This window comes from Passer montanus, unplaced genomic scaffold (genome assembly GCF_014805655.1).
Source record: "Passer montanus isolate IOZ18808 unplaced genomic scaffold, ASM1480565v1 scaffold135, whole genome shotgun sequence".
Taxonomy (NCBI): domain Eukaryota; kingdom Metazoa; phylum Chordata; class Aves; order Passeriformes; family Passeridae; genus Passer; species Passer montanus.
The window spans coordinates 675,397-691,061 of NW_024360386.1; the positions used below are offsets into that span (position 1 = coordinate 675,397).

The following is a 15,665-nucleotide window of genomic DNA, read 5'->3' on the forward strand; positions in this document are numbered from 1 at the left end:
GAAGAGGGTGACTTTCGGATAAAAGGAGGTTGTGTCCTCTGAAACCTCAAGAGGGAAACCCCATAGAGGTATGCCCAGTGGGCTCTCTCTCCATTTATTCAAACAAAATTGCACAACTCTTCTGTCTCCTTTATGGACTCTGGCTTTTCACAATGATTTTTCCCCACGCCATCCAGTCCCACCCCCTGCCATGGTAGGGACACCTTCCACTATCCCAGGTTGCTCGAAGTCCTGTCCAACCTGGCCTTGGACACTTCCAGGGATCCAGGGGTATCCACAGCTTCTCTGGACCATGTGTGCCAGGACTTCACCACCCTCACAGCCAAAAATTTCTCCTCATCTAATGCTGCTCTCCAGCAGTTTGAAGCAATTGCCTCTTGTCCTGTTTCTCCATCCCTTGTCCCAAGTTCTGCTCCAGCTCTCTTGGAGCCCCCTGAGGTACTGGAAAGGGCTTTAAGTTCATGGTGTTTAATTCCTACCATGGTCCCTTCTGCTGATTTGGCCTGGGCTGACCATCTGACCAGCTCTTGCTTGGACAATGCCTGGATGCTCCTTGGAGGATGATAATTTCCAAGATATAACATAATCAACCTTGCTGAGTTTAGAATTAGGAGAGGAGTGGTTATTTAGGCTTCATAGATGTGATCCTTAGTGCTGGATCCTGGGTCCAGGGTACAGGTCAGGTCAGGGTCTATTTGATTTGCCAGTGCAGATTTAGCTCAGTGGTTCTTACTCTGGATCTACAGAAATGGTGAACCTTTTTTTTTTCTTTTTTTTTTTTGACAGAGCTAGGTATGTTTAAGACATTTTCAGCAGACTTCCACTTGATTGGTGAGTCTTGACTGGTAAAACTGACTGGTACAGCAGTAGGAAAAAGGCTTAATGTAATGTATCCTGCTGGGCTGTCATTCAAGAGAACCAACTTTCCAGTTCTCCTTCTGGCTGTAACTCATTGTGTAACTTCAGAGAGTTTTCATTTTTCTTTTTTTTCCACCTCTTTCTCCATTCCTCCTTGATTTTTGTCAGCCTGCATAAATTACAGGCACGTTACGCAATGGATGGATACTTCCCAAATGGCTAAAAAACTGGTGACTTCAGCTGTTTACCCCCTTCTTCTTTCTTCCTTTGCAGCTGTTAACAATTGATGACAATTTCTGTGGCCTGGATATGAATGCCCCCTTGGGAGTATCATCCATGGTGCGAGGGCTCCCCATTTTCACCGAGGATGGGGACAGGATGACCTCGGTGATTGCCTACGTCTACAAGAACCACTCCCTGGCTTTTGTGGGCACCAAGAGTGGGAAGCTCAAAAAGGTAAGGCCTACGTGGTCCTCTAACTCAGATTTTCATATTTTTATGGTGATTTAAGTGTTGCATTGAGCATGAGCACAGTCTTTGTCCTAAGGTGCTCCTATTTTGAAGATAAAAAATGGTTTGGTTGGCAAAAAAAACTGTGTTTCGCCCTCAAGGGATAAAGATGATCTGAGAACGGATAAAATCCTCCTTCCAAATGGTTATTCATCAGGAAATTAATGCTTCAGAAGTCAAACCACAGTCGCAGATGGACGTGATGTAATTTGCATTCAACAAAATTTTCGGTGCTCAGACCATCTCTAATTGAGTCATTGATCATAGGATGTCTGTGCATGCTGGAGAAAAACTGATTGGGGCTGAAGTTTGGCAAACAGGATTCATGCCCTGGAGATCTTTCTTCAGAGCAGTGTGACCGGGCTGTGATTTCACCACGAGCCCAGCACGAGATCGGCGGCCGCCCTGTTGGCGTCAGGCTGGGGGTTTGTGCTGGAGGAAGAGGGTTTGCATCAAAGGAAAGCTGTGTCCTGAGCCATAATGAGCTTTATGTTTATGGCTGATGCCCCACAAACAGAATCAAGAGTGTGTTTGTGTTCCTCTCTGGGGATTCTCACTGGAAATGTGCTCGTTGCGTGGCTGGGGTTTGCCTTGTGAAGCCCTCAGAGAGGCTGGGGAGATGGAATCCTCCACCTGTGGCTTTCCCAAGGAAAGAGGAGTTGTTGGAAGTGAGCTAATGATGGGCACTGGCTCCATTTCAGCTCCTCTGTGCCAGTCTGACAATGTTGGTCTGAATGTTCAGCCCAGGAGTGTTGTAGAACATTGCCTGTGCAAGGAAATGGTGGCTTGGCCATGGCCATGGAGTTGGGGGAGAAGCTGGAAAGGGAGGTTGGGCAGAGCCTGGTGATGTTTTAGGATGTTGTTTCCTCTTTAAGTCCCTTTTGCAAGCAAAGACTTCCAAGTTGGGGCAAATAAAATGCTGTGAAAAGGTGCCCCACTGTGGCTTGTGGGGAGTGAAGGGAGTTGTTTGTTCATGGATGCTTAGGAATAGTCTGGAATTTCTGGTTTTGTTCTTCTACCTGTTTCTTCACTTGAAAAGCAAATCTGGGTTGTAAATTCAGATGGCATTTCCCCCATGCTGAGGGAGGAATGGGATCCTGCCCACTGGCAAATGTCTCTGGCTTTGCTCGAAGCAGAGGAAAGGCTTCTCATGCTTTTGAAAAGAAAAATATGGTAGTTTTTTTTTTTTTCATTCAGGCATGTGAAAAAGAAGCCAAATTGTTTTTAAAATGGTCATAATAAAAATAATCTCCTCCCCTGGCTAATTAGCTTTTGCTTCCCTGTCATGTGTGATATCATAATAAACTGTTCAGTTTTCCAGCCAGTCTCTTGGAGGGAGGGAACTGGAGCTGAGATTTGAATGGTAAATATCAAAAAGACCTAAACTCTTAATGACTGTTCTCCCTGCACTCACAAGCTTTTGGTTGGGGTTTTTTTTGGCTTCAGGAGAAGAAAACTCAGCCACAGCTCTGTCTTTGCCTTTGCAGGTCGCACTGCAGAGTCCAAGATCTGATTCCTTTTTAATAGGGGAAAATAGGAGAGAAAGCTTTCTGTGCTTTATGGAGTGTGGTAGGGAGCAGGGACAGCCTTATAGGGTAAAGAATGAGGAGAGGAGAGCAGAAGTGGCTGATGTAATTTGAGAAAGGTTCATTTTATTCCCTTTTTCCTAGCATGCTGAATATTCTGCTTGTGGTAGTTCTCACTTTGGGTGAGCAGGGCTGGAGCATTGGGCTGAGATTTGCTCAGGTGAATGAATTTCCCCCAGAAAGGCAGAACACAAAGCAAAATGGGGCTCCCCTAGCCACGTGTGATTCTTTTGGACCAGTTGATCCAGATTCTTGGGAACCTTTAGGTCCACCCCAATCCTTGCTGTGTCTTCTGCAATCCCTGACTATCCTCCTCACATTGTCCCCCTCCAGTGCTCCTGAGGGTGTCTGACCCTGGGACAGCAACCTGTCACCTCCTGTGGCTGGTTTGGCACTCAGGATTTTCCCTTGGTGCTCCTTAACCCCTGCCATGGACCTTTGGATGCTTTGTTTTCCACCCTGGCTCGTCAGCCAGGTGCTGTCAGGAAAATGCTGCATTAGGATTGCAGCTCCAGCATAATCCATTATTTCAGCACCAAGTTTGTTTTCTGCTCAAAAACACTGGTAAATTGGAGAAAGCCTTGTAGGATTAGGTGAAACTCCTGGACAAATCCCAGGAGCTGGGATTTCTTTCTTTTTTTTTTGTGCTGTTGGGTCCTACCAGGCGTGTCACACTCTGCTGCTTCTCCTGGTGCAGTGCAGCTCCTCGGTCAAGCTGCAGTGGAATATTTTGGATGGCATGAAAGAGGAGTTCTGAGATTATCCCCAAGATAGCAGGATTTACTCTGTGCTTGGAAGACTCGCTGCAAGTCATTAGAAGATGGTTTTGGAGAAACTTTGCTGCTTTTTTTCCCTGCAGTTTCAGTATTTTCCTCTCTGTGTGTTTTTTTTTTTTTTTTAATGTATGAAAGTGGCAGACTGTGTATCAGATTTTGATTTATGCGATCCATGAATGCTCTGCAAAATACCCACAGTCATAAAGCAATATCTGTTAGTTGATATACAAATGTCACATGTGTCAAAGGAATTTATCCAGTGGCACACACAACTGAAGGAAAATATTGTGCTTTACAGGAACATATCATTAAAATGAATCCTAGCAGAGTATCAGGAATCTGCCCATGTAACCAAGACAACAAAGAGGGAAAGAAAAGGAAAAACCAAGATAGAGATAGGGTAGGGAAAGTGTGAGTGAAACCGAATGACACGCTTGGCCCCAGCTATTTCACTGCCCCAGGCAAAATACATTTTGCAACCCCTGCTCATTCACAAAGCTCCCTGTGCAGTCCAGCAGGAAGGCACAGAATAATGTGCTGGAGAAATATTCCCTCCAATTCTGCTGCCTTGTCCATGGCCCTGCAGAATGAAGGAATAAATAGGATAAAAATGAAGAGCTGTGGAAAAGGAAAAATTCTGTCCATATCTAACACATAAAAGCACTGTCCTTGCATTAAAGGTTTCATGGGGGTTTGTGGCTTCTTGAGGACGGAGAAGGGTGGCCCAGGGAGAAGTTCACTCCTTTGCTCTGACATTAACTTCTGGTGTGTCTCCACATTTCATTTTCTCTCCAGGGAATATTTTCCCTGCTGAAAGAGTGCTGGAGAAAATGAATGCATTAAGTGCTGTGAGGTGTGTGATCACCTTAGCTTAATCCAACAGATCAGGTGGGATGGAAAACCAGCTCCTGACCACTTGTGGCATTATTTAATGAGAAATATTTAATCTTGCTATGCTTTGGTTAGAACCAAGTGTCTGATTTCCTCCTGTGCTGGCTGTTCCACGTGTCTGTACCACTTTGGTGGAGAGTGTTCCCACAGTTTAGTGCAATCCAGGGATCCTGATGGGCTTCCTTGGCTGCAAACCCCTCTGCACCCTGGGGAATGCTTCAGGCAAAACCCGTGGCTGAAATGCAGTTGGCAACCCTGGGAATTTTTAGTGATTTCTTTCAGGAGATGCAAAAAGAAACTTGAGTCTGACAAATGTCTGGGTTGTCTCCCTGCAAACGGCACAGGAGTTATTCCTGGGGATGTTCTGCCTACAAACCACTTTGCTGTGAAACAGCCAGGTGCCAAAATTCCCTGGCTTTTTGTTTTTCCTTTGCTCACTCTCTCATTCACAGTCAACCCTTCAGTGGCAGTAGAAAAGCAGGGATGTATCCATGGGCTTGGTTTGGATTTTTTTCCTGGTGCCACTAACACCTGGCATCACTAAGGGAGCATAGCAGTATTCCACATTCCTTGTATTCCTTCCCCAGGCATTTGATTTATGGGTCATTGCTCCTGTACAGATCGTTTGCAGTCAAAGAAATACAACTTACTTGCAATAATTCTGTGTGGAGGTGCAGGTGTAAAGGGAGAATTGAGCTTACAAAAATGTCAGCCTGGGAGCAGCCCCAGGAATTGCATTTCTCACAAAAAAAAACAGCTCTGGTCTATTTTGAAATGTTTATTTGATAATGGAGTAGTAGAAATTTTCCTTTATTTGAAACTTCCCTGTAAGAAATTGTTTGGTTTCTCTTTATTCCATCCAAATATTTCACTCAAAGCCTTTTCTGTGCTGAATTCCTTGCAGAGAGAGAACTTTAACTTAAAAAACAACACTTTCACTCCGTGGGCTGTATTTAATTTTTCATCATATCCAATCAGTTTGTGGTCTTTGAAGGGTTTTTAGATGTGGAATGTCGTGTGGGGTGAAGGTTTTCATTTGGATCCAAAAGCTCTGAAATCTGGCCAGCAGTTCTCACCAGGTATCAACTCTTTTTAGGAGAACATCCTCAATATTGCCCAGTTCCATGGGTTATCCATCCTCTGGATAACCCTGAGCCCTTGGGACCTTGCTTTCCTTGGATCCAGAGACACCACAGGGAGAATTTAAAATCTGAGAGCTGGGATTTGCAGTTCTCGTTTTGGCCCCTCTCACAGTGGTGTTGAGGAAGTGCTACGTTGTGAATGTAAGTGTTCAAGGCCAAGTTGGATGGGGCTTGCAGCAACCTGATGGAGTAGAAGGTGTCCCTGCCCATGGAATTGGTGTCCCAGTTCCAGCCAGGGCGTTGGGATTTACCTCCCATCCCAGGAGGTGGCAGCTCTGGGATTGCCATGCTTGGAATGTCAGTCTGGTGGTACCCGAGATCCCCACTGCTCCTCCAGGCCAGGGGGTTTCTGAATACACAAAACACAAGCAGCCCTGCTCGGTTTTGATACTCCCTGGAGGGAATTCTGCAGCTGACAGCTCTGTGTGAATGCCAGCAGGGAAACTCCATTCCCTTCTCCTTCTCTCTGCTGCCTTTAAAGACTTGGGGATCTTTTGAATTTTATTTTTTTCCACCAGCTGTTTGGCAGGTGGACTTGACTGCTCTGAAAACACGCTGGAGAGGCTCTGTCTCCTGCTGGGAAGATGGTTTGTGCAAGAGGGGCTGGTTCACCCAGGCCTCTCCTCACAGCTTCCTGAGCCAGCAGGAGTCCAGGTGCTTCACTGACTTGTGATGGAGTGGTTCTGGTTCCTGTCAGAATTTGATGTTTGCACTTGTCTGTGCTCTACCTTGATGTGCAGCCCCTCTTTGAGAGGTTGTTGCCAGCTTAGATGCCTGGAAATTAGTTAATTTTTCTGGCTGAAGCACTCAAAGTTGTGGTTTTGGTAGATGTGGTGAACTCGGCACTTGGTACTTGTGGTGGGAATCAATGTGGACATTGGGCAGTGGCACAGTTTGTCCTGGGTCTTGTAATAACCATTGTCAGTGATCATAAGGTCCTCAAAACACGAATCACCTAAACACGAATGGATTCTGTTCCCATGGGTGAAATCAAAGATGCAGGGTATGCAAATAGGGGTGCTGCTAGTAGATGGAGGGAGGGTGATCACCTTGGGCTCAATTACCAGGCCACCTCCAGATACTGCACCCAGGTTTGGGCTACTCGGAACAAAAGCTTTAATGACAACCAGAACAAGCTCAGGAAAGGGTCAAGAGTTTAGTCAGAAGCTGGAGAACCTGCCCTGAGAGGAGGGGAAGAGAGAAATGAGCTTATTCAGGCTGGAGATGAGATAATGTGGAGGGGACCAGGTTACAGCATTCCCATGCCAAGAGGGAGGTTTTTGAGGAGCTGGAGACAGATTCTTCATGTTGGTGAGTGAGGAGAGGTTGTGGAACAGCAGGCATAAGTTGGCATGAGAAATTTCCAATTGGACATAAGGAAAAGCTTTTTGTCCATGAGGACCTTGAAGAAGCAGTTCCTGTTCTTGGAGAATTTCAAGGCCAGAAGGGACAGAACAACCTGGTCTGATCTCACAGCAGAACCTGCTTTGAACAGGAGGCTGGGTTAGAGACCCTGTGAGGTCCCTTCCAGCTTGGGTTACCCTGTGATCCCTCCTCTGCCCTAAACCCACACCAGAGGGGCTCTGCTGCTGAACTGGTGCAGCCAGGACTTGTCTGAAACACCCACCAAGGGTTCCATCACTGCAGGTGGCTGCTTTGCCTCTCACATCCCTCATTTCCATTGCTCTGGGACTTCCAGCTACAACTTGGCCGTGTCTCACACTGCAGCTTGTTGCAGTGTCTAACTGCAGTAGGAAAACTCCTTTATTTTTTTTCCCTGTGACATGAAGGCTGCTGTTCCTGGGAAGAACTGGAGCCTGCTTTTTGGCAGAGAGCAATTAGTTTTCCACGTCTCTCCTTTGAGTACCCCTCTCTGCTTTCTGACTACTCAGCAATCTCTGTGCTGGTGTGCAGGGTTTGGCTGAGCTGTGCTTTCACTGGGTGCTTTTCCTACATGTGTTGAGTGCTGCTCTTTTATTTCTTTTTGGATATTCTGGTTTAGCTGTGACTCAGAGTCTTGTCAGAGATGGAATCTTGTGATCATGCAGTGAGATTTGCAAATAACTGTCTAATGCCTCCAGATTCTACACCAGCAGTTCTTCACTGTGTGTTTTTACTCCCAGCTCCAGGAGAAAAAGCAGGTTCCAGTGAGTACTCTGCAGCAGGGAAGGCAGCAGGCTGTGCCTTCATCTCTTCAAACCCTTCCTTTAAATGCAGCCTGCATTTGACAGCTTTGCAGGGCTGGGTTTCCCCTCGGAGGGCCGAGGATGTGCATTGAGCAGGCAGGGGCATGTTAATGACAAAAGCCAACAGGAGGAGACAGGTAACAATGTCCTGCTGGAATCCATGGGTCCTGCAGCCTCCTGGGGGACAGCTGGCTGTGTCACCTGCCCTGTGGTGGTGGCAGTGATGTTCTGCATGGTGTCAGCAGCTCTGTGGGGTGTCAGGCTGCGGAGCCTGGCACAGCAGCATGATGGAAATTGTGCAGGGGTAGGATACAAGGAAAAGCAAATCCATTCCCATGTCCCTCAGGTCCATTTTCTTCTCTTTGTCCCTTTGTTCTCAGGGAAATGCTGCGGATGGGACATCAGGTGGTCAGCTTTGGTCTTCACCTGCTCGTTCTGCTCTGCAGGGTGGCAGAGAGGCTATTTAGCTCTCCATACACTCCAGCGAATTCCCGGATGGATGCCCAGCCAAAAAGGCTCTTGTGGTGTCTTCCTCCTCTCTATCCCCTTCCTTTTTGACTGGGATAATGACTTTTCAGGGAGCCCTTGAAGTGCCTCTTGCATCTGCCTTTGATTTGAATGCCTCTTGCCTGCTGACCCTTCTTAAGGGAAGTCAGCTTAAGTGCGGTTCTCCTAATTAGTTTTGCTTTAATTTAATCTTTTGAAATAATTTTATCAAAAAGAGGAAACCTTCTCCCCACTCCCTTATTTTATCAGCTTGTTTTCATGCATGGTCTCTGGGTTTATTTCTCTGTTTCCCTTGTCTCTAGATAGGACATCATTTGCATATTTGATTAAGCTCCATATGTTATCAGGCAGCCAGTTGAAAGAAGACCAAGTCCCTGATAAGGTGCTGTGCATCCATCTCTCCTTTTCACTGTCCTCCACTCCGTCCCCCTCGCAGTCCTGCTGCTGTTATCTGTGCCCAAAATCAGCTCCTCCCTCTGCCTTTGGCCAGATGTCTGATCTCAGCCTCAGCTGCTGGCAGGAGAATGCAGACAGCATGGTGGGACAGCTCCTGTCCTTAGCAAGGGATGGACAGAGGAGAGGAGCAGGGCACTGTTGGGGATGTAAGCCTTGGCAGTGAGATTCAGATTCACAGAATTCCCAGAATGGCTGGGTTGGGAGAGACCTTCCAGCCCATGGAGTCCCAACAGCTCAGGCAGAGCCTGGCCCCCAGTGCCACATCCAGGCTGCTCAAACACCCCCAGGGATGGTGCCTGCACCCCCTCCCCGGGCAGCCATCCCAGAGCTCTATCCCCCTGCTGGAAAAGCTTTTTCCTGCTCTCCAGCCTGAATTTCCCTCGGCCCAGCTCGGGGCTGTGCTGTGGCTGTGTCAGTGCTGCTGGAGGCAGAGCCCAGCCCAGCTGAGCACAGGCCCCTTTCAGGAGCAGTGCAGTGCTGGGGGCAGCCCTGAGTCTCCTTTTCTCCAGGGGAGCCCCCCCAGCTCCCTCAGGGGTTCCTCTCAGGGTTTGTGTTCCCAGCCCCTCACCTCCTGCTCAGTGGCAAGTGGAATATGGACCAACCACATCCTGGAGGGCATCAGGAACAGCTTTGCTGGGTGGTTGAGGGTTGTTCTGCCTTGCTCCTATTCTGAGTCCTGTATACAATTTTGGATGCCATGGTATAACAAAGATGATTATAAAGCCATCAGTGTCCCAAGGAGGTCAATGAAGATGGGGAAAAGCCATTTGAGGAGTGTCTGAGGTCATTTGGTTTGCTCAGCATGGAGAGAAGTCTGAGGGAGGCCTCACTGCAGTCTGCAGCTTCCTCCTGAAGGACAGAGACTGATTTCCTCTCTCTGTGACCAGGGACAGGACCTAAAGGAGCATCTGGAGCTGTGTCAGGGAAGGTTTAGGTTGCAGATCAAGGAAAGGCTCTTCCCCAAGAGGGTGGTAGGGCACTGAACAGACTCCCCAGGTAATGAGCACATTCCCAAGGCTGCCAGAGCTCCAGGAGCATTTGGACAATGCTCTCAGGGATGCACAGGGTGGGATTTTAGAGTGTCTTGAGCAGGACTGAATGGTCCTTGTGGGTCCATTCCAACTGAGAATATTCTGTGGTTCTCTGAAGCTCTTTACAGGATCCCGTCGTGCCTGTGGGGAATGTTTTGCACAGAAATTTTGTGTCCCCACTCTTCACTCTTTACGTTGACTCTGCTTTGTTGAGTCTCAGCTGGGCCCTTTCCTGCAGGTAGCTGCTGCAGTCTGGGCTGACACCTTTAGCTCTTCTCCCAGGTGCTAGAAATCCCTGCTGTGCAGGCAGCAGAGCAGGGCTGGAGGGGCTGAAAACAGAATACCCACAGATGCCTAATTCTGAAATATATTTTGTGCAAATATGTGTATGAATGAAAAAAAACCTCTTAAGTGAACGCGTGCCTTGCAGGTTTTGTTCTCTGACTATTGCACTATGAAAACAATTTGCCTTAAGCAGCTCCCCCAGCCCACCTCTAGAACCCTCTAATTTGAGAGCAGCTGTGGGATACCCCTGAGGAAATACAGGGGAATGTGCATTTAACAGCAATTTTCTCCTCCTTTCTGCTGATATTCAAGCTCGGGGAGGCTTTCTTTGGTTTGTGACCCATAATTAGGCATTTGTGGTGGTGATCAGAGTCCAACTCCTGGCCTGGCAAAGGCAGGGTGAGTTCACAGCAAACAAAAGCAGTGTAATTAGTTGTGTTGGAGCTGGAGAAGGGACCACAGCTTGCAGGAGGGAGCCTTGGAAAAAGATCTTTTCCCTCAAATGACAAGGAAATGTAGGAACCAGAGGTTTGATTTAGGAGCCAGGTTTTAATTAGAAGGCAAAAAGGAATGTGCCTCCCTTTGTTAGGGTAAGCAATGTTGGGCTGGGGATGGTTTGAAGATCTCTCTCCACTCTGCCCTGCCCACACTCCTGGTCAGTGCAGAAGTTGTGAACCCCTGTGAGAGAACTTCAGTGCCACCAGCACATCCAGGAGTTGAGAATGCTGCTGGTGGGGCTTGAGAAATAAAAACAGGTATAAAACAAAATAAAATCCCCCTTGCTCCTTTCCAACTTGAGCCCTTCCCCTCGTGCTTCTTTCATTTTGGTTTAATGACTCTTTGGCTCTGTCATGGCCCATTCTGTGGTGGCAGAATGGCTGGAGAGAGCTCAGGCTTTGATGGATTGATTGCTGGTGGTTGGACTGGTGTGTGAGGAGCTGTGCTGGTTTTTGGAGGCAAAAAAACCTGCTGGTTGCTGGTGTGGTGTGTGAGGAGCTGTGCTGGTTTTTGCAGACAAGCATTGCTGGTTGTTGGACTGGTATGTGAGGAAATGTACTGGTTTTTGGAGGAAAAAACCTGCTGGTTGCTGGACTGGTGTGTGAGGAGTTGTGCTGGTTTTTGGAGGCCCCAGCCCATCTGGTGTCTGTGGGAGTGAAGATGTGTGTTGCTCTGTGGGACTCAGGGATCTGTTCCTGCTTGTTCTGACACTTGTCTTTTTGTTTTGCTTTGGGTTTTTTTCCTTTAACCTCCCAAGCCTTGGTGGTGGCCTCTCACCTCTCCTAAATGAAACCATATGGAAGAGCTGCAGGTTCCTGGCCCTTTTTGGAATTAGGAAGGCTTTGATTGCAGTGTGAGGGGTGTAGAAATATGGACTGAAGGCTAGACCAGGGCAGTTCATCAAAGGTGAGATTTGCCAAGTCCCCCTGGGATGCTGTGACCAGGGTGACCCAAAATAATCTTCCTGGCTGTGACAGCAGCAGCTGAGCCTATAGACCTGACTGTAACCTGGTGGTTGATGTCAATGGCTTTTTTCTGATGATTTGACTCAAATTTCTTGGATTTCTTCATCCTGGCCAATGTTATTATAGCACCAAGGATGGTCTTTCCTCCTCTAAACTAAAAGAGGCATTGAATTACAAAGAGCTGGAGTGACACTTGAATTCAAAACCCTCTCAAAAAAAAGGTTTACCAGCTGGGTTGGTGTCCATACTTGGCTAGAGATGGCAGAACTGTGCTTGTGGAGATCCCCTAAATCCATGGAACATCACCCCTGAGAGCTGTTCACCCAGCAGACACCAAGCTGGGATCCCCCTTGGAGCAGCCAGCCTGGAAGTGTGTGCTGGAATCCAGTGGAACACTCCAAGGCCCTAAAGAGAGATGGTTTGGGACCCCAGGGGGTGCCAAGAGAAGCCAAGTCTGGAGTGGAAAGTTGGGAGCAAGTCCTCTGTGGGTTTCAGCTCTGGTTGCACTCTGTCGTGCTGAACGTGTTCTGCTGGTGATTCACAGGGCTGGGTCACTCTGGATAACAAAGCAGCGACTCCTGGGGGGTTCTGGTGGCTTTGGGAAGCTTTGCTGAGGATTGTTTTTGCAGCTGATGTGGTAGAGGACCCCAGCACACTCGATCTGTGGCATCCTGGCAGTGCAAACCTCTGCCTCTCCTGCCAGCTGTGCTGAGATCCTCATGGATGAGCTCTGGAGTCATCCTCCTGACTTCTCGTAATTTTATTATTTATTTTTAAACTGAAGCTGGCAATAAATTCCAGTGATGTCAGAGGAAAAAGGTTATCACCGAGACTGGCAGAGAGGCCTCACCATATGAATTTTTCACGACCCCTCCTGATGAAATCTAATTAAACACCACCACTGGCACTGTGCAAATCTCCCTGTGTTTGTCATGTGGCTGATCAGGGCTGGCTTACCAGGGGGAGTTTATGGCTTGTGATATCTGCTGGGGTGGATGTGCTTTCACACACCACAGGCTCTTTGATCTCTTCCCCCCACTGCTCACAGATTTCTGTGGGTTTCTCTCGGGTTTCCTGTGCTGCTGATTGATCTCCTCGGGGTCCAAGGGAAGGTGTTGAGGACAGAGAGAGAACCTGAGTGACAAGGACACTTCTCCTGCCCTTCAGACAGCACTGTGTTTGGGAAGAGATGGGACCCTGGCATCCTGTTAGGTTGGAGTGTATCTCACAATGAGAATAACTCATTTTGTTGTTTTCTTACAGAACGGAGCAATATTTTACAAGAAATAAATAAACCCAGCCCAAACGCAGCCCCGTGCCAAATCAAAACTGATTGCTTCTCCCTCCCCTCTTTTTCAATGCAACCAACAAGCTGTGAAAGTTGTATGGTCTACGAAACAACCACTTATGGTTATTTGACCTCCTCCCCTCCCTTTCCCTCCTTTCTTTTTTATTTAATTAGTTCTCTTCTCACAGATATTTCTACCATGAGAAGCAAAAGTCAAAATGTTTTGATGCTTTCAAGCCCCTTCTCTCCCAGTGATGATGTAAATTAATTCCCCAAATCCCACCTAAATTCTGAATTTTTTAGCTAATTTTTCTATTAATGGAGAGAGAGGGGGGAAAAAAAAAGAAAATGTTTGCAAATTTGTATGTCTCTGTTTTCCTTGCACGTCTGTCTTAGTCTGCAGTATGTGGAGAGGTGGGAGATCTTATGAGACTGCTGCCTTTAGTCTCTTTGTTAAACTTCTTCTGCCGGGTTAGCATTTTTGTCTGCTTGGAAGCTGGAGGATTGAACTCACCTGGGAGCCCCAGTAGTGAAATAAATTATCATAATAGAGCAGGAAAAGAATATATTTTAAGATGGTGAGCAGTGCAGGACTGCCCTGGTGTATTACATCTGTTCTTGTAGAGATGTAAAATGTGGCTTTGGCTTTGGGGCACACAAATTGGATATTCTTGTTTTGAGGGGAGGGGGCTGAAGGGATGCAGGTAAATATAAAATAAATACAGTCCCAAACAGATCCTGACACTGATAGTTACTATAATAGCAAGCTAAAGCTGAGCAGTGATTTTTAATTCATGATTTTTAAGGCAACCTCTCAGTTTTTAGAGGAATCTGGTTCTTCTTAGGGGATTGGCAGTGAGGAAGATCTGTTGTAATTAATATTCCAATGCTCTGCTTTAACAAATTGTCAGCACAATGGGTGGAAGTACAGGTGCAGGGCTGTTCATCAAGGTGTTTTCTGCCTTTCTGTTAAAAAAGGATTAATCTTTAGCTTGAACCAGGGTAGCTGGCAAGGGGGATCTGAACTCAACCCCTCCAGAAAAGCTCTGAGCAGTCCCAGGCTGGGATGTGGCAACAGGAGCTGAATACCCCCAAAGTCATTACATAGATTCTGCTATTTTTTGTTAACCAGTTTTGATATTATGTGGCTTTTTTTTTTGTCCTCCTGGGGTTTTCACCTTGCTGGTTTTGCAGCCCCTGCCCTGTGGTGGAGCCTCTGTGCTGCTTCCTTCCCTGTTAAGGAAATCTCAGGCTCTTCCCTCTGCAAGCCCTCCCTGACATTGCCATGGCAGTGCTGCCCTTCTCCTCACTGCTAGGAAAGATGAGATCACTGGCACTAAATATATCCCCTTGTCCATGCCAGGGATGCTCTGGCAGCCTCTGCAGTGACTTATTTTCTATGTTTTGTCAATTCTCTGTAGCAGGTGATTTCATTAACTGCCCTCTGATTGCTCGCAGAGCTGGGCTCTTGCTTTTTGTTGTTTTCACTCTCCTGATGGAAAGGTGCTGGTGGCCACCTTGCAGCTCCTCCCTCCAGGTCAGCCTTGTCACCTGGCTCCCAAATCTACTTTATTTTTAAAATAAAAATAAGTTGCAAAATTTGGAATTGGAGCCAAACTCCCCCAAAGTTTCCTCTCATGGTTTCAGGCTGTGGTGGGATCTGCTCCCAGTTGTGTTCCATGGTTGATCTCTGGATGATCTCAGGCTTGTCTGTCTGCTCTCCCTGTTTATCCTGCAGTCATTAAGATGAAGAGTGGGGTGGGAAGATGATGTTTGGGGCAGGGCTGAGTTCCCCCTTTACAATATCTGGACTGGGGGTGGTGCCTTAGCAAGGTTTTTCCCATATACATTCAGTGGGGCAGTCAGTGTGTGCTCCTTCTGGATCATCCTCACATCTGCAGTGTTTTATGAGCAGTGTGACCCCCAGCTCTGCTGTTCTCTCATCTATCATCCCCTTTCTTCCACTAATCACCTTGCCTGAATGTCCTTTTAACTTGCTTTTTAGGATATTCCAGTTTCCCTCCTCCATCCCCTTTTGTTCCTTTCCTGTAAGGAGCTTCCTTTAAGCCCCCACAATTTTTTACTCCTGGGGTGACCCTTTGGCTCTGTTCACCTTTGATGTCCATTTACAGTTTGATCAGACTAAAATATAAGAATCCTGAACTCACTTCCTGCTTTGCTGCCGGCTTTTATGGACCTAGCTTTTGGAGAGTGGGGTTTCAGCTCATTAAAGGGGAAATCTCCATTCCCTGGAAGTTCTGCCAACTTCCTTCCCACTCCAAGGAGAGAAATCAGACCTTTCAGCACACAACTCATCTCGTTCTGCAAGAGAATGAAACTGCCTTAAGCAGGACAGGTGAATGATGTCCAAAAAGGTTCTTTTTCTCTCTGTTAGAGCTTAGGAGAGCTAAGGACAACTTGTTCAGATGTGAACATCCCTTATTTCTCTGTTCCCTGGCTGTAAGTGGCAGTAATGGTGTTTCTCTGCTTTGATAATGGTCTCATCAACAGGTTGTGGTCGTGAGGTGCTCCAACATTATGATAATAGAAAAGCTCAGTGCAGGGTTATTTTATGCAGGATTTTCCTGCTGGAAATTTGATTAACATGTTCACATGGGGCCATTTCTTTTGGTCCTTCATATTTTCTTCATTCTACTGCAGGTAGAATTTAGCCTCTTCTGTGAAG

The 15,665-nt window shown here is 47.1% G+C and overlaps 1 protein-coding gene across 3 annotated transcripts in view; it reads left to right on the forward strand.

The window, feature by feature from the left end:
* The window catches only part of PLXNA4 (plexin A4), a 458,075-nt gene that overhangs the window by 49,859 nt on the left and 392,551 nt on the right, over positions 1-15,665 (forward strand). Inside the window, exons 3-4 of one of the 3 annotated variants that reach the window (XM_039699487.1) lie at positions 1,132-1,314; positions 8,330-8,455. In XM_039699487.1, the coding sequence (XP_039555421.1) occupies positions 1,132-1,314; positions 8,330-8,416 (270 nt within the window). In that variant the 3' untranslated portion in view covers positions 8,417-8,455. Of the gene's footprint in view, positions 1-1,131; positions 1,315-3,618; positions 3,730-8,329; positions 8,456-15,665 lie in introns of those variants that run through there. The other 2 variants (XM_039699486.1, XM_039699488.1) reach the window with 2 other exon arrangements.